This window comes from Eptatretus burgeri, chromosome 9, assembly GCF_056783735.1.
Source record: "Eptatretus burgeri isolate ZD-2024b chromosome 9, Ebu_testis_v1, whole genome shotgun sequence".
Lineage (NCBI taxonomy): Eukaryota > Metazoa > Chordata > Myxini > Myxiniformes > Myxinidae > Eptatretus > Eptatretus burgeri.
The window spans coordinates 106789369-106809397 of NC_140969.1; the positions used below are offsets into that span (position 1 = coordinate 106789369).

The following is a 20029-nucleotide window of genomic DNA, read 5'->3' on the forward strand; positions in this document are numbered from 1 at the left end:
AGGTTTTCCACATGTTAAAGGATTCTCCTCCTTGTGAAGACTTTACTTCGTCACAAATGTAAATCGATTGTGAGGTAATTCATCCATATTTATTGATAATTATTCAATACGCAAAGCGCGTTCGACGTCCGCGATCACGTTCGCGGTTCTTTTTGTTTGGATCCAGTGGAGCACACGTCCTGCCAACGTGACGTCATCACGTGTCCATGGTGATGAAGACGAAGAAAATAACATCATTAAACGTGTGCGGTGTTGTGTCCTCTCTCTTTGTCTCAAAATCCACCCTCCCTTCAGTCTTCGTCTCGTTCTCTCCTTTTGTCGATAGAAATGTAAACAACAATAACAACAACGTCACTGCAGGCGTGAAAAAACACATTAAACAACAGCAACAACAACAACAACAACAACAACAACAACAAATTTTGGGGCGAAGTCGACGGCGCGTCACAGCAAATCCTCACAATTCCCACCGAGAACAAAAGGTTAAAAGATGGTAAAACTTTCCACCGTGAAGGACATGATTTCTCATGTTGGGCTTTTTCTTCTTCTTCTTCTTTTTCATTTTCCTGTTCACTTGCGTCGTTCGAGCCTGATGCTCTATAAACGCCACACACCCAAACTCTTCGCTGTGAGGAAAATTCGGAGTGAAATTTTATTTATTATTATTTTTTTCACTTTTGACCCCCGTGATCCTAAACGCCCCCCCGGGCATGAAGCGGGGGTCAAATAAAAAAAAAATTGGTCCATATTTCCCCAAAATGTTGGTTACATAATACAGTACGACGCTGAACACATCGTTTCCGCTTCCGGTCGGAGGCGCAAGATCCGGCATTTTGCTTGTTCGTAATATGGGTTCGTCACGAAAACATCGAGAAAAGGACAAGGACAAGGACAAGGACAAGGACAAGGACAAGGACAAGGGTTATGAGGACGAGCATCGAAGGAGAGACAAGAACAAGGAGAAAGGGAAAGAGAAGAATGACAAACATTCGAGACGCGCCCGCTCCAGGTCCAAAGAGAGAGACAGAAGCAGGTTGGGACGTGACAAGGAGCGAGAAAGAGAGAGGGACAAAGATAAAGATGGTGAGAGACGTTCCAAGAGGGATCGGGATAAGAACCGGGAGCGGGACCGAGAGAGGGAGAGGACGGACGACAAGGCCGCACCGGAGGCCGGACACGTCGCACTGGACACGGGTGAGGCCTTCGGACGTTTGAGCAACGTTTGTGTTTGTGTGTTTGTATATATATATACACACACACATGAGTAGAGTACCGGCTCTACGGGCGATCGTGTTCCAATCATACAACACGTTCTTCTGACGCAAACCTTTATTTGGGCGGTGTATAGGCAACTGACAGCTCTATAGGCAAAAAAAAAAAACATATCCCAGGTTATTTGTATGAAGTAAAACCATACCGACTGCTTATAATTCAAAACACTTCACTGCACTGGAGAATGTGGGGACAGGAATACTGTCCTGTAAATGGTGGGGACTTGTAATACCCTCCCTCACCTGGAGGTGAAGACCCCCACCTGGGGTTGGTGCTGCATGATAGATTTACATCGACAATTTGTGACAAAAAAATAAATAAAAAGATATATATATATATATATATATATATATATATATATATATATATATATATATATATATATATATATATATAATATGGAATAGGCAAAGCAGAGAAGCGAACGTAGAATTCTTCTTACATTCGCTTCTGACTTTACCTATAACTTGTTCACAACTGTATACTTACCAACTGTACCGTGGTACGTGAAAGCGCCGCACAGCTGATGATTTTGACGCAATTTCCGGTTACTTCGGCCTGGATTCAGGATCAGCGATCAAATAATGCAAATCACGATGAAACAAGATTTTTTGATGATGCGGGAGATATCTTTATTAAAATTAACTTTGGGAAAAAAATAATTGAATAAATAAACAATCACTTGTGGTCAAGAATAAAAGAAATTAAAAGTTCCGGAAAGAGTTTCAAAATCACTCCCGGTAATGTTAAATACAAAATAAACACTTCCTGTCATGGAAAAAATCACTTTCGGAAGTATAAAATTCACTTTGGGGGAAAAAAAAATTTGAATAAATAAATAAACACTTCCGTTCATGATCTCCCGGCATGCATCATTCCCCATGACAAAAACCGGAAACAACAAAAAAAAACAGAAACAAAGCAAAAATGGAAGCAAAACGGTCATAGCCAACGACACGGATTCACAATTGCCAGGGTATTGTGTTGTTTTTGTTGTTTCCTATTCTCTCATGTGCACGCGTTAAGTAATATTCACAAGATAGAAATAAAACCCAATCGTGTTTATACACCGCACAGCGTTTAACAACAACCGGAAGCAAAAGGTCATCTCCAATGACACGGATTCCAAATAGCCAGGGCTATTGTGTTGTTGTTGTTGTTGTTGTTGTTGTTGTTGTTGTTGTTGTTTCTTCCTATTCTCTCATGTGCACGTGTTAAGTATGAAGCTCAATTCGTTTGCTATAGTATGTGTGTGTGTGTGTGTGTGTGTGTGTGTGTGTGTGTGTGTGTGTGTGTGTGTGTGTGTGTGTGTGTGTGTGTGTGTGTGTGTGTGTGTGTGTGTGTGTGTGTGTGTGTGCGCGCGCCTCATATATATATATATATATATATATATATATTTATGTACACACAAACAAGCTTAAGCGCAATGACGCCCTTATTTTGGGGGGCAACCCCCTTAGACCCTTTCATTTTTTTAAAATGCCATGAACTAACATTGGTACATACACGGTGATGAGCGTTGCAGTGAAGTTTCATCAAAAGCATATATATGGTTTCCTCGAAGAAGTTGCAAGTATTTGTGGACGGAGGGAAGGATCCCATTGAGATCCCATTTTAATTTATGCTGAGGTGTTGGAGTATATGAAGGGGTATTCTCACACAAAAAAATCGGGATCATCAGTTTGGCTGGGGGGCAGGGGCCCAAGGTCAAAGGGCGCCCCAACTATAACTTTTTGAATTACTCTTTCGGAGCGATTTTACTATACGCGATTCGAAAGATCTCGCTTTTACGAGCATTTTGATACCAAGATCATCCAAATCAGACCACTACAACCTGTGATATGGCCACTGGAATATTGTGGGTCAACCGGGGGCGCCCAAATTTGGGGGGGGGCCCTAAAATGGCCCCCCAGGTCTGAAAATTGACATATTGTTTTACCATGGATACAAACACTTGTACAAAAAAAGAATGAAATCTGAGATGATGTGTCAAAATTTCGCTGAAAAATGTGTACACTTGACATGGAACGCCCCCCCTGCTATTTATTGAAGATCAGGCCTTTATGTGCTTTGCTGACCATATTGAAATTCCTGCTTCGTCGTGGTTGTGCCAAACTTGATTTAAATGACCTTAATGGCAGAATATATGAACACGAGACTAACAAGGGCTATGGCCAGCACCAACCTCTAAACTACGAGTCACACACAAGAAGCTTTAATTCCCAGCTGGATACAAGTATGTTTGGACAAAGACTCGAAGGCAAGTCGATGTTTGTGCTTTAATTAGATTTTAAGGGTTAATTGCACCCCGAGGAAGCACAAGTTCACATTTCTAATTTAACAGCTTTTCCTTGAGCCATTCTGGAGGAGGAACATGAAGCTCGAGCGATTTTTTTTTTTTGAATGGGAGATGAATTGCGATATACATGATTGTTTTGGAAATAATTACTGCGTTGTGTGCTCTGTTCAACAGCTTCCTCTTTCAGTCTGTTGACCTGTCACCCTCCATTTCTTAACTCTTCCCTGAGTTCTGGTCTCCATATAGAGGGGAAGGGTGGGGGTGTGGGGGGGGGCTGTGAGGTATCAACTGGATGACCTGTCTGTTATCCGCACGCTTTTTGAAGAACAAAGGGGATATTGTCCGTTCCTGTCCACCCGTCCGACACACTATCTCCTAAATGGTTTAGGAGAAATTCACTGAGGTTGGTCGTTCTGATCACCACATGGCAAGGGGTTGAGAGCAGTGTCATTTTTAGCCCCCCTCCTGTGGTGGGGCCAAAAGGTCAACCCCCCCCCCAAAAAACCCATAAATCCCAAATCATTTGGGATCCCAAATCCACGCCATTCCTAACTTGAACTTAACTTTGATCACATGGGACACGTTTAAGGGTTTGCTTGACTTCCATGAACCACAACCCCTCTCCATGGCCAGTACCAATGAGTGGAAGGCAATCAGCAAGTAAAAAAACAAAGCTGTATTTGAATGTTGCACCTTGCCTGTGCCGACAGGCCGTGTTCACAATGACGATTGATTACTCACCTTGTAAGAATAATTGATGATGATTATGATTTTTTTTGTTCTTGTCTAACTTGTTTTCTGGATTTTGTTTTTCTTGCAGAGATTACACCAAAGTCAGCATCTGGTAACAACTCCCTGAGCATCGAGGAAACAAAGTAAGGAGTTATTTGTTCCTAATCACACAATTTCTTTCTTTTCCGGCTGCATGTATTTATAAAGTACTGTGTACAATTATGGCAGGATGTTTTATCCCCTCCAGCCTCTCTCAATGGTCCAAGCATGCCCCTTCCCTCGCATCATGCCGAGCTCCACTGAACATTCTCTTCCTCCACTCCCCACACACTTGGACTCTCCTCTCCAACTTCCTGTTCCTTATCTCATTTTAAATGTTATCAATTCAGCCCAACACACGAGGATATATCGCTCGCTCGCATGCGCACACACGTACATGTGATGTGCATATGTAACACACACATCTCGTTTTTTTTTTTCATTTTCTGTTTCTAACAATTATATCTCTCACACACACACACGCACACGCACACACACTAGAACTAACATCCGTTGAAGACAAAGTCTTCGATATCCCCCGCCATAGTAAATGAGGATAAGTAGCAAAAGGTACCAGTTCAATTTATTCTTGATGTGTGTACCAAATTTCATAAAGAAATAGTTAATGGTTTTGTAACTATGCTCTGGGAACAAAGGTTAACCTCAATTATTTCTTAATACCCAACTTGTTTCCATGTAAAGAGACAAATTTTTTGGGTGGAAATCTCTAAATATCAAAAGGCTCCAGTTCACCACTTGCTTGATATGTGTACCAAATTTCGTAAATATATCTTGAGGGGATTTGTAGTTAAGCTCCGGAAACGAAATTTGATGGATGGAACCCATTTCTATATCCCCCGCCAACTTCGTTGGTTGGCGGGGGATAATAACATCCAAAGAAACAGGAAAGGTGACACACCCACAATGCATGGATGATTTACAGCTCTTCGCACTGAATGATGAAGAATTGACAGAACAGCTAAAACTAGTAAAACGGTTCTCTGAGGACAATCAAATGGAATTGGACGTGATAAGTGTGTCAAGTATACATTTGTACAAGGTAAACCAACAAAAACAGACAGCATAAAAACTGACCTTGAAACACCAATCCAGCAGTTAGAAAATGAATCGTCATACAAATACCTCAGAGTAGAAGAGGACCACCAAATATGTCACAAACAAATGCACAAAACGATCACAAAAGAATACCAACGTAGAACGAAGCAGATTGTGAAAACGTACCTCTCCCCAACAAACACAATCAAAGCCACCAACCAACTCGCCATACCACTGTTCCAATACAGCTGTGGAAAAATAAACTAGCCCCAATCAGAAATCAAGAAGTTAGACATTAAAACAAGAAAACTCCTCACTGTCCACGAAGTGTTCCACAAAAAACAGTGCATCCCGAGAATGTACTTGCCAAGATGAGAGGGAGGGAGCGGCCTGACGGAACTCAACTAGGTGCACAGAGCGATGAGTATAGGAATGTTCAACAGACTAACAGTTTAAATTTGTAAACAAACATGAACACAACAAACCTGAAAGAGTATCGCTAACTCACCTCGCAAGGAATTTCCAAAAACAGATACAAATATAAGATACTGCACAGGAAAATGAAACTGCAACAAATACAGCCTCAACAATTGCAAAAAAGACAAAATAAATATATAAAAAGAAATACCAACAAATGCACACCAACAACTGGGAGAACAGCAAAAGAGCAGGCAGATACAAGTAAGAATTGGACTGAGTTGGGATCGACAAAGAAGGCTCATTGGAATGGCTAAAAAGAGGTCAGCTCAACTGGGACGGATAACGAATTGTAACAAATGCCCAAGATCAAGGACACTACACCAATGGATTTTAAAAGATGGCAGGCCTGAGACAGGCGGACAAGTGTATGTTCTGCAAGACAGAAACAGAAAGTACTAATCACCTGCTTTCAGGATGCAAAAAACTATTATCAGAACCACTTTACACACAACAACACGACGAAGTATGCAAAGTGATTCATTGGCATTTCTGCAAAAATTTTAACATCTCAGTTCCATTAAACTTATGGAGACATGAACCAAGGGCAATCATTGAAAATAAGGACGTCATGTTCATGTACGACCTGCTGATCCCATCGAGCGTGAACATAGAAAACCCACTGAAGCTTTGACTTCCGGTTCCGGGTTTGGAACGTCAACAGGTCTCCTTCAGGGCTCTCTGCTGACGATCTCAAAGTTAAGTTTCCGGTCGTTATCTGTCCCGTTTTAACTGTTTATTCTCTCACTTACATGTTACTGTGTGTTCCTAGTTCGGTTTTGTTTCAAAAATCGTGTTATTTTGTGAGATGTTGTCGACTTTGTCATACCGGACATTTGAGGCCAACCCTTGAGGCTTGAGACCGAATGGTACGATCGTGTTTTTTTTTTATCCCCATTACCTTCAATTTCTATCTTCCCCACTTTCTTAACACCCCCCATCCATCCCAATTAATCACTCTATTTCTTATCTTAAATCAAAAACAAAAACAAACAAACAAAAAAAACCGCGATCTTTCTCCTTCCTCACTCACAACTCTCGATTCTTCTTCTTCTTCTTCATCTTCTTCTTCTTCTTCTTCTTCTTCTTCTTCTCCTCTTCGTCTTCCTCAATTTTTTTCTACAAAACTTCCATGACCTTATCTGTTGAAAACTCTCTCAAACAATAATAAAAAACAAGATCTCTTATAATGCTTCATCTTCCTCTTTCACACGTGTGGTACTCTTTACTGTATCATAATGCACTACTCCACTATTTAAACAGACTGCTCTCAATTCGACCTTTCCTTCATACCTTGCCTAAAAAAAATCCAACTGTAACAGCGCTTCTCTCCATTCTCTGGATTCGCCTTTATTGCATCCATCAAGAATTGTGTTAAATTGCATCTCTGACATAAAACTTAAATAAACCCCAGTTTGCTATGAATGTTCGCTTTCCATCAACCATTCTTTTTTTCCAATTTCAGTGCCAACTCACCCCTCTCACCCCTCACTCTCAAAGCAACCATCCCACTCTTCTCCCTCCAAGCCTCCTTCTCACCTCTCTCAAAAACTCCCCCCTCACCTTTCTCCCTCCATTCATCCCCTCACTCATCCTTCACAAAGCTGCCTCCTTCCACTGCCCTCTCACTTCCTTCTCTTCACTCCACCTCCTCAAATCCTCAACTGCCTTCTTCCCAGTCTCTTGTCCCCCATCTCCCCCATTACCACAGAGCCTTTTCTACTCCTCATCCGGCCTCCTCCACTCGCGATTCTGCAATCCCCCACACTCCTTCAACAACCCTCCTTACCTCCCCCCCTCATCCCTTGTCCTACCCTCCCCTCCCCCACCCCCTGCACCCAAAGCCTCCTCCCCTCCCTCTTCATTAAAAGTGTGGACCTCAAATATCTGGGGCCTTCGCTCAAACCCTTCAGATCTTTCCATACAGGTTGCCAGTGACAAACCAGACATAATCTGCCTAACAGAAACTTTCCTCCCCCAAGACATGTCTGACTCCCAAGTATCTCTCCCTGGTTACTCCCTCCACCTGTATGACAGACCTGAGCCTCGTCCTGGTGGAGGAGTTGCTCTCTTCATCAAAGACTCTATTCCTCACTCTCCATGCACTGCCCTCACTCCCCCACACCCCCAGGAATACCTCTGGCTACGGCTTCCCCTCCACTCCAACCTCATGTTTATATGTGTACTGTACCGTCCACCTAACAGTGATGACTCCATCTACACCTCACTATCCGAAAACATGGACCAACTTCTATCTTCTCATCCAAACTCTCTCTTCCTCATAAGTGGTGACTTCAATTGTCATCATGCCAGTTGGCTAGGTGTGGGTACCTCTCTCACCTGTCATGGCAGCTCAGCAAAAGCTTTCTGCGACTCATTGGGACTGACTCAATCGGTCAACTTCCCTACCCGAATCTCAACCAATGGTGCTCTATCTCTTCTGAATCTGATTTTGACAAATTTCCCTGAAAATATCTGCTGCTTTTCCTTCGCTCCAATCGGTTCTTCTGACCACATCCTTGTCAAAGTGGACATCTCTCTGGCTATTATCAGAGAACCACCTCACCGTCGTCGAGTCTGGCATTTCACTCAAGCTGACTGGCAGGGTCTCCAAGCAGCCCTCAAACTTATAGACTGGTCTCTTATCGCTACTTTCTCCAACATCAACTCATCCTGGGAATTCTTTCAAAGAAACTTGCTCTCCCTCATGCACAGATTTATCCCCTCTCGTCTTCAGTTGTCCTACCCTTCCTCCCGCCCTTGGTTCACTGAAGCTTGTGGTGAGGCAGTTGCTCTGAAACAACTTGCCTTTGCCTCATGGAAAGCAAACCCAACTGAGGGCAATCTCAGTTCCTTCCATAAAGCTCGGAACAAGTGTGCATCTACCCTCAGGAGAGCCAGAAAACAACATCTTTCTCATCTCAAGTGTGAACTCTCAAACCTCTCTCCCTCCTCAAAATCCTGGTGGTGTCTAATCAAATCTATTTCTGATGTATTGTTATGGCTGTGGAAATTCGCAAACCACCATTCAGGGCCCGTAGGTGAGATAACTCTAAGTACATTGTAGTTAGCCCCAAACACATTGTTTAGAAGGAATTTATGTGATTCATTCGGGCTACGACGCTTTGAGTTAGGCGTTTTTCTGTTCTATCTTTATTTTGAATCAACCACCACAACCATCAAACCACCACCAAAAACCCTCCACCACCCTCACCTCTCTCCTTCTACGGCCATTCCTGTACCACCTGTGAACACTGAGCGTCGGGCTGTCTTGGGCTCGTTCAAGCGATACGCACCGAGCCGTGAGTGCAAATAGCGGCCTTTCTGAGGGAGAATTCGGATCAAGAATGCCACACGCCCACTTCTTATCTGTCCAATCAGCAAGCGCGGAGCGGCTTGTCCCCGCCTCCAGGCGCGTCCGTGTGAAATCGAAATATGCAAATTCTAGGATCAGGGGAGGTTCACGCCCACTTTTTCTCCATCCAATGGGCGAGCGTGGCTCTGCCCCCGAGCTCATCCTGATCCGGATATTTGTATATTGGTTCTCCTGCCAGCCTATAAAACGCCGAGCGCAAGGCGAATCGTGGCAGAGAGTTTTGGCAAGAGAGTCATCGGGCGGAGTGTGGCAGCGGCGGAGTGTGGCAGAGAGTGGAGTCGGGTGGCGAAGGCATCGAGTTGGGTTCTGCAGTCGGCTGAGGAGAGTTGGGGGAAGAGGCCAAGGAGCTCGGGTCCGAGGCAAGAAGGACGGCGGTCGGCGACGAGGTCGCGGTGGGAGATCGCTCGTCACGGGACCTAAGCCAGCCAGCCATTCTCCCTCCCCCAGAGCATCAACAATTCCCCCTTTTCCCCCGCGCTGAGATAGTGCAACAAAGGGGGCCCCGTTCCCACCCCACTCCAAACGTCGTGCCAACGAAACCCGCGAAGGAGCACGGAGTCGGGCACAGCCACGCGGCCACATCTGCGGCTCGTCCGCCAACGCGCCACGAGGACGCGGGTAGGACCCACGCGGTCTCGCGAACCTGGCAGCTCCTTCAGGTCCCGCGCACATATTGGCCTACAGGCCCGTCTGCCCCCTTGTCTATGAGGGTGGCTTCTTTCCTTTGCTTTGGTGTAAATGTGTGTCGGTGCCGTCTGTAAAGTAGAACTGTATAAGTGTTGCCGTGTGTGCACGTAGTCGGTAGTAACTCTGCGTCGTTGTTGCTTTTGTTTTGGGTTGCTTTTTGTGAATTTTGACTGTTTGGCTATATATATATATATATATATATATATATATATATATATATATATATATATATATATATATATATATATATATATATATATATGTGTGTATATGTGTGCTTTCCGTGTGCCGGGAAGTAAATGTGCATTGTGTGAACTGTTTTACCGTTTCGCTTCGTCTTTTCTTTATTGACCCTCCATCCTGCTTCACGTAAAGGGTTCGTAGTGGGTGCAAAATGCCCGGTACATAATCTGCACCGTCGAGGTCGACGATAACACTGTTCGGTTTCCCTGATAGCACGGAACAGACCGCTTAAGCGGTTCGTGTCCGGAGTCGGCCTGCGGCGAGGTACGATCACCCGGTCGACCATCCGCGCAGGTACTCAGGTAGATCGAATTTGGCAAGCAACCCTATCCTGTTCCGAGAGGGACACGACAGAATTGTCCGTTCCGGTGGGTGAGGCAGCCGCCATTCGAGTCGAGCGGCCGATCGCACGCCGGCGGGCGCGAATTCGCAACAGTATGTTCCCCCTCCATCCCCTCCTTTACCTCAAAAGGCCGCACTGCTGATACCGCACGTGAAAAAGCTGAATGCCTAAACTCGGTGTTTGCAGCTAAATCTTGTGTCCAAAACCCATCACTTTCTCTACCCGCCTTACCCAGTCGCACCCAACTGTCCTTGGACTCTGTGTCCTTTTCTCCTGACAAGGTGGAGAGCTTGCTGTCAAACCTCGACTCAGATTCTGCAACCCGTCCAGACGGTATCAGCCCACGTGTCCTCAAAGCCTGCTCTTCTGCTCTTGCTCACCCTTTCTCTTTTCTATTCACCCTCTCATTTGCTCATGGTCATCTGCCATCTGCTTGGAAATCAGCAAACATCACTGCCCTGCCAAAAAGGTGCAAAAACAGATCCCTGCAACGACAGACCAATCGGCCTTCTCCCAATCATCAGCAAGGTTGTGGAATCCATCATCGCTTCAGACATCAAATCCTTCCTCTTCTCCAATGGCTTGATTTCTGATCATCAATTTGGTTTCAGACCAGGTCACTCTACCCTGGATATGCTGCTTCTGCTCTCCCAACAATGGATGGAGGTCCTCGATGCCAGACAGGAAATCCGAGCCGTATCCCTGGATATATCACGTGCTTTTGACACAGTCTGGCACCCTGTCCTTCTCACCAAACACTCTTCCTATGGTATCCAAGGCCATCTCCACTCATGGCTCACAGACTTCCTTTCCTGTCGCAGTCACCGTGTGGCCTTAAATGGAGTTCTTTCATCCCCTCTTCCTGTCCAGGCTGGAGTTCCTCAAGGTAGCGTTCTGGGCCCTGTTCTTTTTCTGGTTTTCATCAATGATCTCTCCGACTCTCTGGAAAATCGTCTTTATCTGTTTGCTGATGACTCCACCCTGTGCCGTACCATCGGTCATCCCTCAGACCGGCAAGCAGCAGCTTCTTCGCTCCCTGCAGATCTGGATAAAATCACAAACTGGTCCAACACGTGGAACATGTCTTTCAATCCGGACAAATCTCACACTCTCACTATGTCTCTTCGAAAGGACCGTTTAGAACCCCCCCCCCCCATCCACTTTCTCAACAATCCTCTGTAAGAAGTCCTTTCTTTCAAGCTTCTGGGTGTCACTATCTGCCATGACCTTTCCTGGGAAAGCCACATTTCAAACCTCGCCTCCAAAGCCAGTCGCCGACTGGGAATCCTCCTTCGTGCAAAGTCCTTCCTTGGCCCACCTGAGCTCCTGACCACATACAAAGCTTTTGTCCACAGCTTGATGGAGTGCTGCTCTCCCCTCTGGGCTGGTGCTCCTGCCTCCCACCTTTCTCAGCTTCACGCTGTAGAAACCAAGGCATTTCGGATCATTGGCATCTCCAGAAATGAGGCTGAGTCTTTGGGTCTCTCACTCATTCACCGCAGGTTGGTCGGTGGTCTTTCTGTTTTCTACTGTGTCCTCTCCAGCCTCGCCTGCAATTTGTCCCCACCACATTTCCACAGGGCGCTCAAGGTCCACCAACAACCCCCTTCTGGTAAAACTACCAAAATCATGAATCACTGCTCATCTTCACTCTTTCATTCCTCTTTTTTCCCGCCTTTGGAATAAACTCCCTCACTCTATTCATTCCCATTCTTCCCTCCAGGCCTTCAAAACAGCTGTTCACCACCACCTCTTATCATCCCCCATCCAAATCCTCGATCTTTTCTTCCACCGATAATCCACCCAAGCCCACCTCCTTCAAATTCCCTGCTTTCCTTCCTGAAAGTCCCTGCAATGTCCATCTTGTATTCCCCATGTTCCCTGTCCCATTCCTCTCCCTTCCACAGATCTCCTAATGTGTCTGTTCCCCACTGTTTTGTCTTTCCCACTCCCTCCCCTCTTGTCTCATGTCCCCCATGATGTGCGTTGTGTGTTAGCTCTGCATATGCAGAGCCTTTTCTACACACACACACACACACACACACACACACACACACACACACACACACACACACACACACACACACACACACACACACACACACACACACACACACACACACACACACACACACACACACACACACACACACACACACACACACACACACACACACACACACTTATTAGTGTCGATGCAAACAAAAATGCAGAAGATTTGATGCCTTTGCTGTATTTTTCACAAACATATGTGATGTGTCCCTCTTCTCTCCCATGTCTAAAAACCTGTTCGTCCTTGTCCCTCCTTGTCCCATGCTTGGACACTTAATTAACAATCATAGTCCCTAATCCCCACGCACAAGTAATAATGATAAATCACTGCTTTTTGGCACCGACACGGCATTTATTTAATTGTTAAATTGGAGGAGAATGAAACTTGTGTATCTCTGTTGTGAGCAATCTACAAAGTACTTACTGACTGTTGACCCATTCTGTGTGTTGCAGCAAATTAAGAGCAAAGCTTGGACTGAAACCCCTGGAGGTAAATGTACCTTCCAGCAAATCTGGTGAGTGCAACGGCATTCATGATTCACTCAAATAATGTCTCTTTTCTGCAAGTAGAGATGGTGGGTGGTGGAGGGTGGGGGGGGGATAGGGTGGATTGTGAAGGGTTAATGAGCTGAGGAAAGATTACAGGTATAGTTGGAGAATAAGCTGAATTGATGGTGCACTGCCAACTTGAACATCTGAAAGATCTTCTTACACGATGAGCTCAGCTAATGAAGCTCTTCACGTACCGGTGGTTTGTTTTGATCGTTTAAGTGTCCTTGTTTTGAATTGGACTTTTGGTGTTTGTCGACTTCTCCGCTGAATGGGGTCTTCGTTATTACCTCCTCAGGATTGTACATTTCTTTTGGTTCATGTAGATATACATTATACATGCATGTGGATTGCATTACCTCATCACTGTACTTTTGTTTTAATTTTCTGGAGCGCGTATATGCACGGCATTTCCTCCTTACCGCCTTTTCTGTGGCAACCTCGTCTCTGAAGATGGCGAGGAGGGTGGAACCAACCAGAACCCTGCACACATGGTTCCAGTCAACCTGGCAGATATCAAGAAGAGGGCTGAGCTCAAGGAGCGTTTGGCTGCTTTTAAGGAGAAGAGATTGCTCAACAAAAAGTTAGGGTATGTTCAGGGTGCTCGTGTCTCTATATTGTTTCACTGATTACTCGCTCATCCCACTCTACTCCAAATCAGAGCTTTTTGCATTACTCTGGTATTCTGGTTTGTGTTAAACTCTGTACTGATTGTTGTGTGACCTCTTATAAACTGTTCATACCTGGGCTTTTGAATGCCCATTGTTTTCCTTTTGATCTTGTTTGTTATTTTATACAATATTAACCAAAGAAGCACACTCGCCCTCTGACATGACGCTGATGTCATGTACATAAATTATGCCTTCCAGGAAGGTACGGACCCTAGGTGTGGAGGACGAAGTTTTGGATGATGCGTTTATCTGGGTAGAGCACAGCCGGAAGCTGCAGAAAGAGAAGGAACTGGCGGATAAGAGGGTTTGTCACTTTCCTTTGTTTTCCTCTTACCAAGCATTTAGTTGAGCGTGGCAATGAATCCCAAGTCATAAATGGTCTGGAAACACCTTCCTGCCCGGCGAGTGCTTGTTTGTGTGAAAAGCTGGAAACACAGCTTGTGTGAACCACCGAGCCATCCAGACAACTTCGGTATTCAAATCTGTTCGTGCGATGAAGCCTTCATATGTTTTTTTTGAGTCGAGTTGCCGGAGTAACTAACATCTATGCTTGGATTTTTCTTTTGGGGGTAGGCAAAACTTCTAGAAGAGATGGATGAGGAGTTTGGAGTGAGCAACCTTGTCGAAGAGGAACTCGGGACACGGAAACAGGTGGTTAGTTTTAATGAAGATCAGTTTTACAGATCATGCTTGAATTAAATGGTTTGTTGAATGTAATTATTTTCTTGATTTTTAAATGTCAAAATCACATCTGTGGAATTTTTTTGGGGGGAGGAGTGGGGTGGGGGGTGGGGGCTGGTTGGAGTGCTGAGGGGAAGGTGGGTTTCTTATTCTTTCATATGCAGCACAAGGCTGCGGTGTGACTTGGCTGAGGGTGTGGCTGTGCCACTGATGCAGTGCCCTCTGCTAGTTTGGACAAGAATTAGTAATTTGTTCATTACAGTGCCGGCGATAGCTCACTGACTCTTTGCGAAGGACACTGTGGGATCTTTAACGTCCACCAACTAATGTCGGCAGATGGGACACCAGTTTAACGTCTATCCGAGGGACGGCACACGCATTGATGAATCGCCTTGCTTGTGAAACACCGGGATGTTGGTTTATAGCTGGGTTGGGATTCAAACCCAGGCTAGACAGCTTAGAGGAGAGTGTGCGTACCTCGAGGTCATCCTAAGGTGAGTTTGAAAATGCAGTAGAGAGGGCAGGGTTGCTTTGTCAGAGACAGGGTTGTCATAAGGAATCGGTCACGTGAAGAATTCCAGAGGGGGAAATCCCTCTGAAATGATTTCAGCCTTTAATTGAATGATTCATTCGGGTTCGGTAACAAATTAAAAAGTGAGTTTAAAACAACTTTGCATGAGTTGCTATTTCGTCATTGAATATTTTAAAAGTTTAATTTCTTCATATGAATGGGTACCGGTGGGGGAGAAACAACACGAGTGGCATCACATTTGCATTTCACACTTGTATACTTCAAACAAATTGCACTGAACACCATTGAAAACGAGAACGGCACTCGGTAGAGTGCAAACCTCGGCCAGGCTGAACAGTTTACATTTGTTATCTCACTGATGGGTCCGATCTGGATCCGCACCTGAACCGAAATGGAATTGGCTTGTGCTCGTCACTTAACTCATCCACCTAGGTTTGTCTGAATCCTTCTACAACTTTTCGAGGCATCCTGCTTACAGACACACAGACAGGGGTGAAAACGTTTGTCTACCTCCGGTGGTGGAGGTAATAAAACAAAAAGATGTTTGTTGTACAAGTACGGAGATAAGATGTCTTTTACGAGCTCACTTGGTTAACATGCAACTGCTTTCAGAAATTGTCTTTGGGAACCATTGGCATCACTGCACTCCAACCAGGCTCGGAGAGATGCGGTGTGGTTTTTGGGTGTCCCTTGGCACGCCTTTGTGGTGTGTTTGTAAAACCTGAACTCAAATTGTCCACAAAAAATGACAGACATGGACTGGGTATTTGACCCGCCTGATCACGTGTTTTTGCAAAGCCGTTCGAGGGACTACGTCCGGTCTCTGCATCCATGCAGGTAATTACAAACGCCTCGGACTCGCTTGAGTTCCCTTTCCCATTATGTAAGGGATCACGTGTTGCCATTGTCAGGATGTTCTCATTTGTCAATTGCATTGTGTGAAGTTTTGATTTTTTTTTGTGGCCTTTACAAACAGCTTTTAAAATGTTTTCGATCCATGGATAACAATGGTGTCGTACTGCAGACGCTCAATGACTTTGCCTCGGTGGTTATCCATTTGGAGGATGTTCACCTGCTCACATTTAACACCTATGAGTATTCAATTCAGCTCGATGTTTTATTTTTCAATAAGGAGGTGAATGTCATTTATTTAAAAATAAATAAATAACCTTTTCAGATCTGTGTTGATTGCTTTGGGATGAATTGTTTTTTTCTTGGTGTCGAATCGCAACAACTTTATAAACTTGCTTTTCTAGCTGCTTCTAAAAATATGTTTTGTCACCAATTATCCATACTTGTAGATTCATTTTTATTATCCCCAAATTTTAAACAAAAAAACTGATGTAGTCTTGTCTGTTTTTGTTGTCTTTGTCTTTAGCTTGTCTGTTTGTCCATCCATCTGTCACGCTATCTCCTCCTAAAAGGTTGTGCAGAAATTCACCAAGCTTGATTGTTATTACCACATGGCACGAAGGTGCGGGAACCGAATCATATTTGACCCCGCCCCCTGGAGCTGTGTCAAAAGGTCAAACACCAAAAAATGTAATGACGGGAACTTTTTAAAACCTTTTTTTAATGAAACTTTGTCGAGGCAGTCAACATTAGGAAGGGGACACATGAAATATGTAACAATTTGTTTTTTGCGATTTGACCCTCAGTTCATGTCCTGGGGGTGACTTGGGGTCACAGGGGTCAAAACAGCAAAACAAATTTATCTCAAAATTTGATAATGGGTCATTCATGGTGGAACTTTTTGCCATCTTTCGACGTTGCTTTCGGTGGGAAGCGTGGGGATCTGCGATGGCGTGCCATCGACCTCGCTCTCGTTATCATTTTAAAAGCTTGGCATGTTTTGGGATATTTTGAGTATTTTGTCCATCAAACTTTTTGAAACCCCCACATCGCAGGTAATGGTGAAGGGATACATCGATAAGCATTAAAAGACCAGTGTCGTTGACTTTTACCTTTTTCCACGTACACCTCATGAAAATACTCTCAACACATTCACAAACTGTGTTTGTTACTGTGTCTTTCATCAGTGATCTCTCCGACTCTCTGGAAAATCCTCTATATCTCTTTGCTGATGACTCCACCCTCTGCCGTACCATCTGTCATCCCTCAGACCGGCAAGCAGCAGCTTCTTCGCTCACTGCAGATCTGGATAAAATCACAAACTGGTCCAACACGTGGAACATGTCTTTCAATCCAGACAAATCTCACACTCTCACTATGTCTCTTCGAAAGGACCGTTTAGAAACCCCCCCCCATCCACTTTCTCAACAATCCTCCGGAAGAAGTCTTTTCTTTCAAGCTTCTGGGTCTCACTATCTGCCATGACCTTTCCTGGGAAAGTCACATTTCCAACCTCGCCTTCAAAGCCAGTCGCCGACTGGGAATCCTCCTTCGTGCAAAGTCCTTCCTCTGCTCTCTTGAGCTCCTGACCACTTACAAAGCTTTTGTCCGCAGCCTGATGGAGTGCTGCTCTCCCCTCTGGGCTGGTGCTCCTGCCTCCCACCTTTCTCGGCTTCACGCTGTAGAAACCAAGGCATTTCGGATCATTGGCATCTCCTGCAATGAGGCTGAGTCTTTGGGCCTCTCACTCAATCACCGCAGGTTGGTCGGTGGTCTTTCTGTCTTCTACTGTCTCCTCTCCAGCCTCGACCCCCCTCCCCCCCGCTCTCTCTGCGATTTGTCCTCACCACATTTCCGCAGGGCGCTCAAGGTCCGCCAACAACCCCCTTCTGGTAAAACTACCAAAATCACGAATCACTGCTCAACTTCACTCTTTCATTCCTCTTTTTTCCCGCCTTTGGAATAAACTCCCTCACTCTATTCATTCCCATTCTTCCCTCCAGGCCTTCAAAACAGCTGTTCACCACCACCTCTTATCATCCCCCATCCAAATCCTCGATCTTTTCTACCACCGATAATCCACCCAAGGCCACCTCCTTCAAATTCCCTGCTTTCCTTCCTGAAAGTCCTTGTAATGTCCATCTTGTATTCCCCATGTTCCCCGTCCCATCCCTCTCCCTTCCACAGATCTCCTAATGCCTCTGTTACCCACTGTTTTGTCCTTCCCACTCCCTCCCCTCCTGTCTCATGCCCCCCTTGATGTGCGTTGTGTGTTAGCTCTCGTACGAGCCTCGACAAGGTATACAAAAAAGAAAGAAAAAAAAAAAAGAGCAAGTAAGAAACACCGTGAATGAGTAAGTAATTCGTTTTCAAAATAACCGAAGGAGGTGCCAAAATGTGAGCGTTGAACTTCCGACCTGAATCGAAAGTGAGTATCGAGGTTTATACCTGGTGTTTGCTGAATGGTTAGAGTCTTGGCCTTGGGATCCTCGGATCCTGAGTTCAAATCCCATTCTGCTGTTGAATTAATACCAGGTGGGGTTGACTGCCTGTCATCCCACTGAGGTCGGCAAAATGGGTGCCAGCTAGTTGGTATCCTGTGTCGGAGTGGCGACCCATCCAGGATTGTGTCCAAGAGCCAAGGGAACTGCTGAGGCAGCACCAACGCTCTGCACAGAGTATGGTCCCAATGGATAGATGGATCTCGGTTTGATTGTCTTTACATGTTGATTGTACACTGCTCCTTCCCAATTCCATGTCGAGGCGATGCATGACGTCATCACCGGGCGCCGAAGGAAGGGAGTACTCAGTTTTTACTCTGTTTGTTACTTACGAAATCTAAAGATTTCATAAGTATATTGATGGCTTCCGTCATCTGTTTGTGTGTTTGCTTGTGTGTGTATTTGTTTGTTTGAAGGCACGATAACTCGAGAACGGAAGAAGCTACCAATGTCAAATTACACCACGTGATTCAGGAGGGTGATGGCTAGCGCTGATTAGATTTTGGTCAAAATCGGTCAAAGGTCAAGGTCACAGTGAGGTCAAACATTCGATTTTTGATGGTTTGGTGCAGAATCGTCGTAGAAACTTCTGGTTTGCGTCGCTACCTTCTCGAGAGACAGCTTTTATTAGACAAGGTCAGAGGTCAAGTTGACGATTTCGTAAGTACCAGTCTATGACTGCTTGTTTCTTACGAAATCTAAAGATTTCATAAGTATATTGATGACTTCCGTTGTGTGTTTGTGTGTTTGTGTGTTTTTGTGTGTTTGTGTGTTTTTGTGTGTTTGTTTGTCGGCACGATAATTTGAGAACGGAAGAAGCTACCAATGTCAAATTACACCACGTGATTGAGAAGGGTGATGGCTTGCGCTGATTAGATTTTGGTCAAAATCGGTCAAAGGTCAAGGTCACAGTGAGGTCAGACATTCGATTTTTGATAGTTTGGAACAGAATCATCGTAGAAACTTCTGGTTTGCGTCGCTACCTTCTCGAGAGACAGCTTTTATTAGACAAAGTCAGAGGTCAAGTTGACGATTTCATAAGTACCAGTCTACGACAGCTTGTTACTTCCGAAATCTTTAGATTTCGTAAGTATTGTTTCAAAATCGCTCCCGCCGGCGTGCGATTGGCCGCTTTCCACTAATAGCAACTGCGTCGCCCACCGGACGGACAATTCAGTCGTGACCCTCCTGGAACTATCACCAGAACCAGTCACGGGTGGGGGTTTAACCTCAACCACAGCCCAGTCCGCATTCTACCCGTGCGAAATAGGGTCACTCGCCGAATATCGAAATACCAAAGTACTCGCGCAGGTAACCTACCGAGGGGCCGTACCTTGACGCAGGTCGGCTTGGGACACGAACCGCCGAAGCGGTCCGTTCCGTTCTACAGCGACAACCGAGCGGGTATTATCGCCGACCTCGACGGATCTGATTTTCTTTACCGGGTGTTTAAAACCCAACTAATTATACCACGATGCAAGATGGCATTTCCAATGGGGGAATGAGGACGCCACGAACGGGATACATTTCACAAGCAAGGACATTTATTATTTACACACACACACACACACACACACACACATCACAAGCATGGCAGTCATGCAATGTACAAGCAAGAAACAAAAGCAATACCACCGACTACGAGCAATAATTTACTTGCACAGTCA

General features: G+C 45.1%; 1 protein-coding gene across 1 annotated transcript in view; it reads left to right on the top strand.

The window, feature by feature from the left end:
• The first annotated feature begins 791 nt into the window (after window positions 1-791).
• Window positions 792-20029, top strand: part of SART1 (spliceosome associated factor 1, recruiter of U4/U6.U5 tri-snRNP) — a 75507-nt gene continuing 56269 nt past the window's right edge. The window contains exons 1-6 of the mRNA XM_085896586.1: window positions 792-1194; window positions 4392-4446; window positions 13030-13091; window positions 13579-13714; window positions 13995-14100; window positions 14370-14447. Coding sequence (XP_085752712.1) covers window positions 849-1194; window positions 4392-4446; window positions 13030-13091; window positions 13579-13714; window positions 13995-14100; window positions 14370-14447 — 783 coding nt within the window. The 5' untranslated portion in view covers window positions 792-848. The remainder of the gene's footprint in view (window positions 1195-4391; window positions 4447-13029; window positions 13092-13578; window positions 13715-13994; window positions 14101-14369; window positions 14448-20029) is intronic.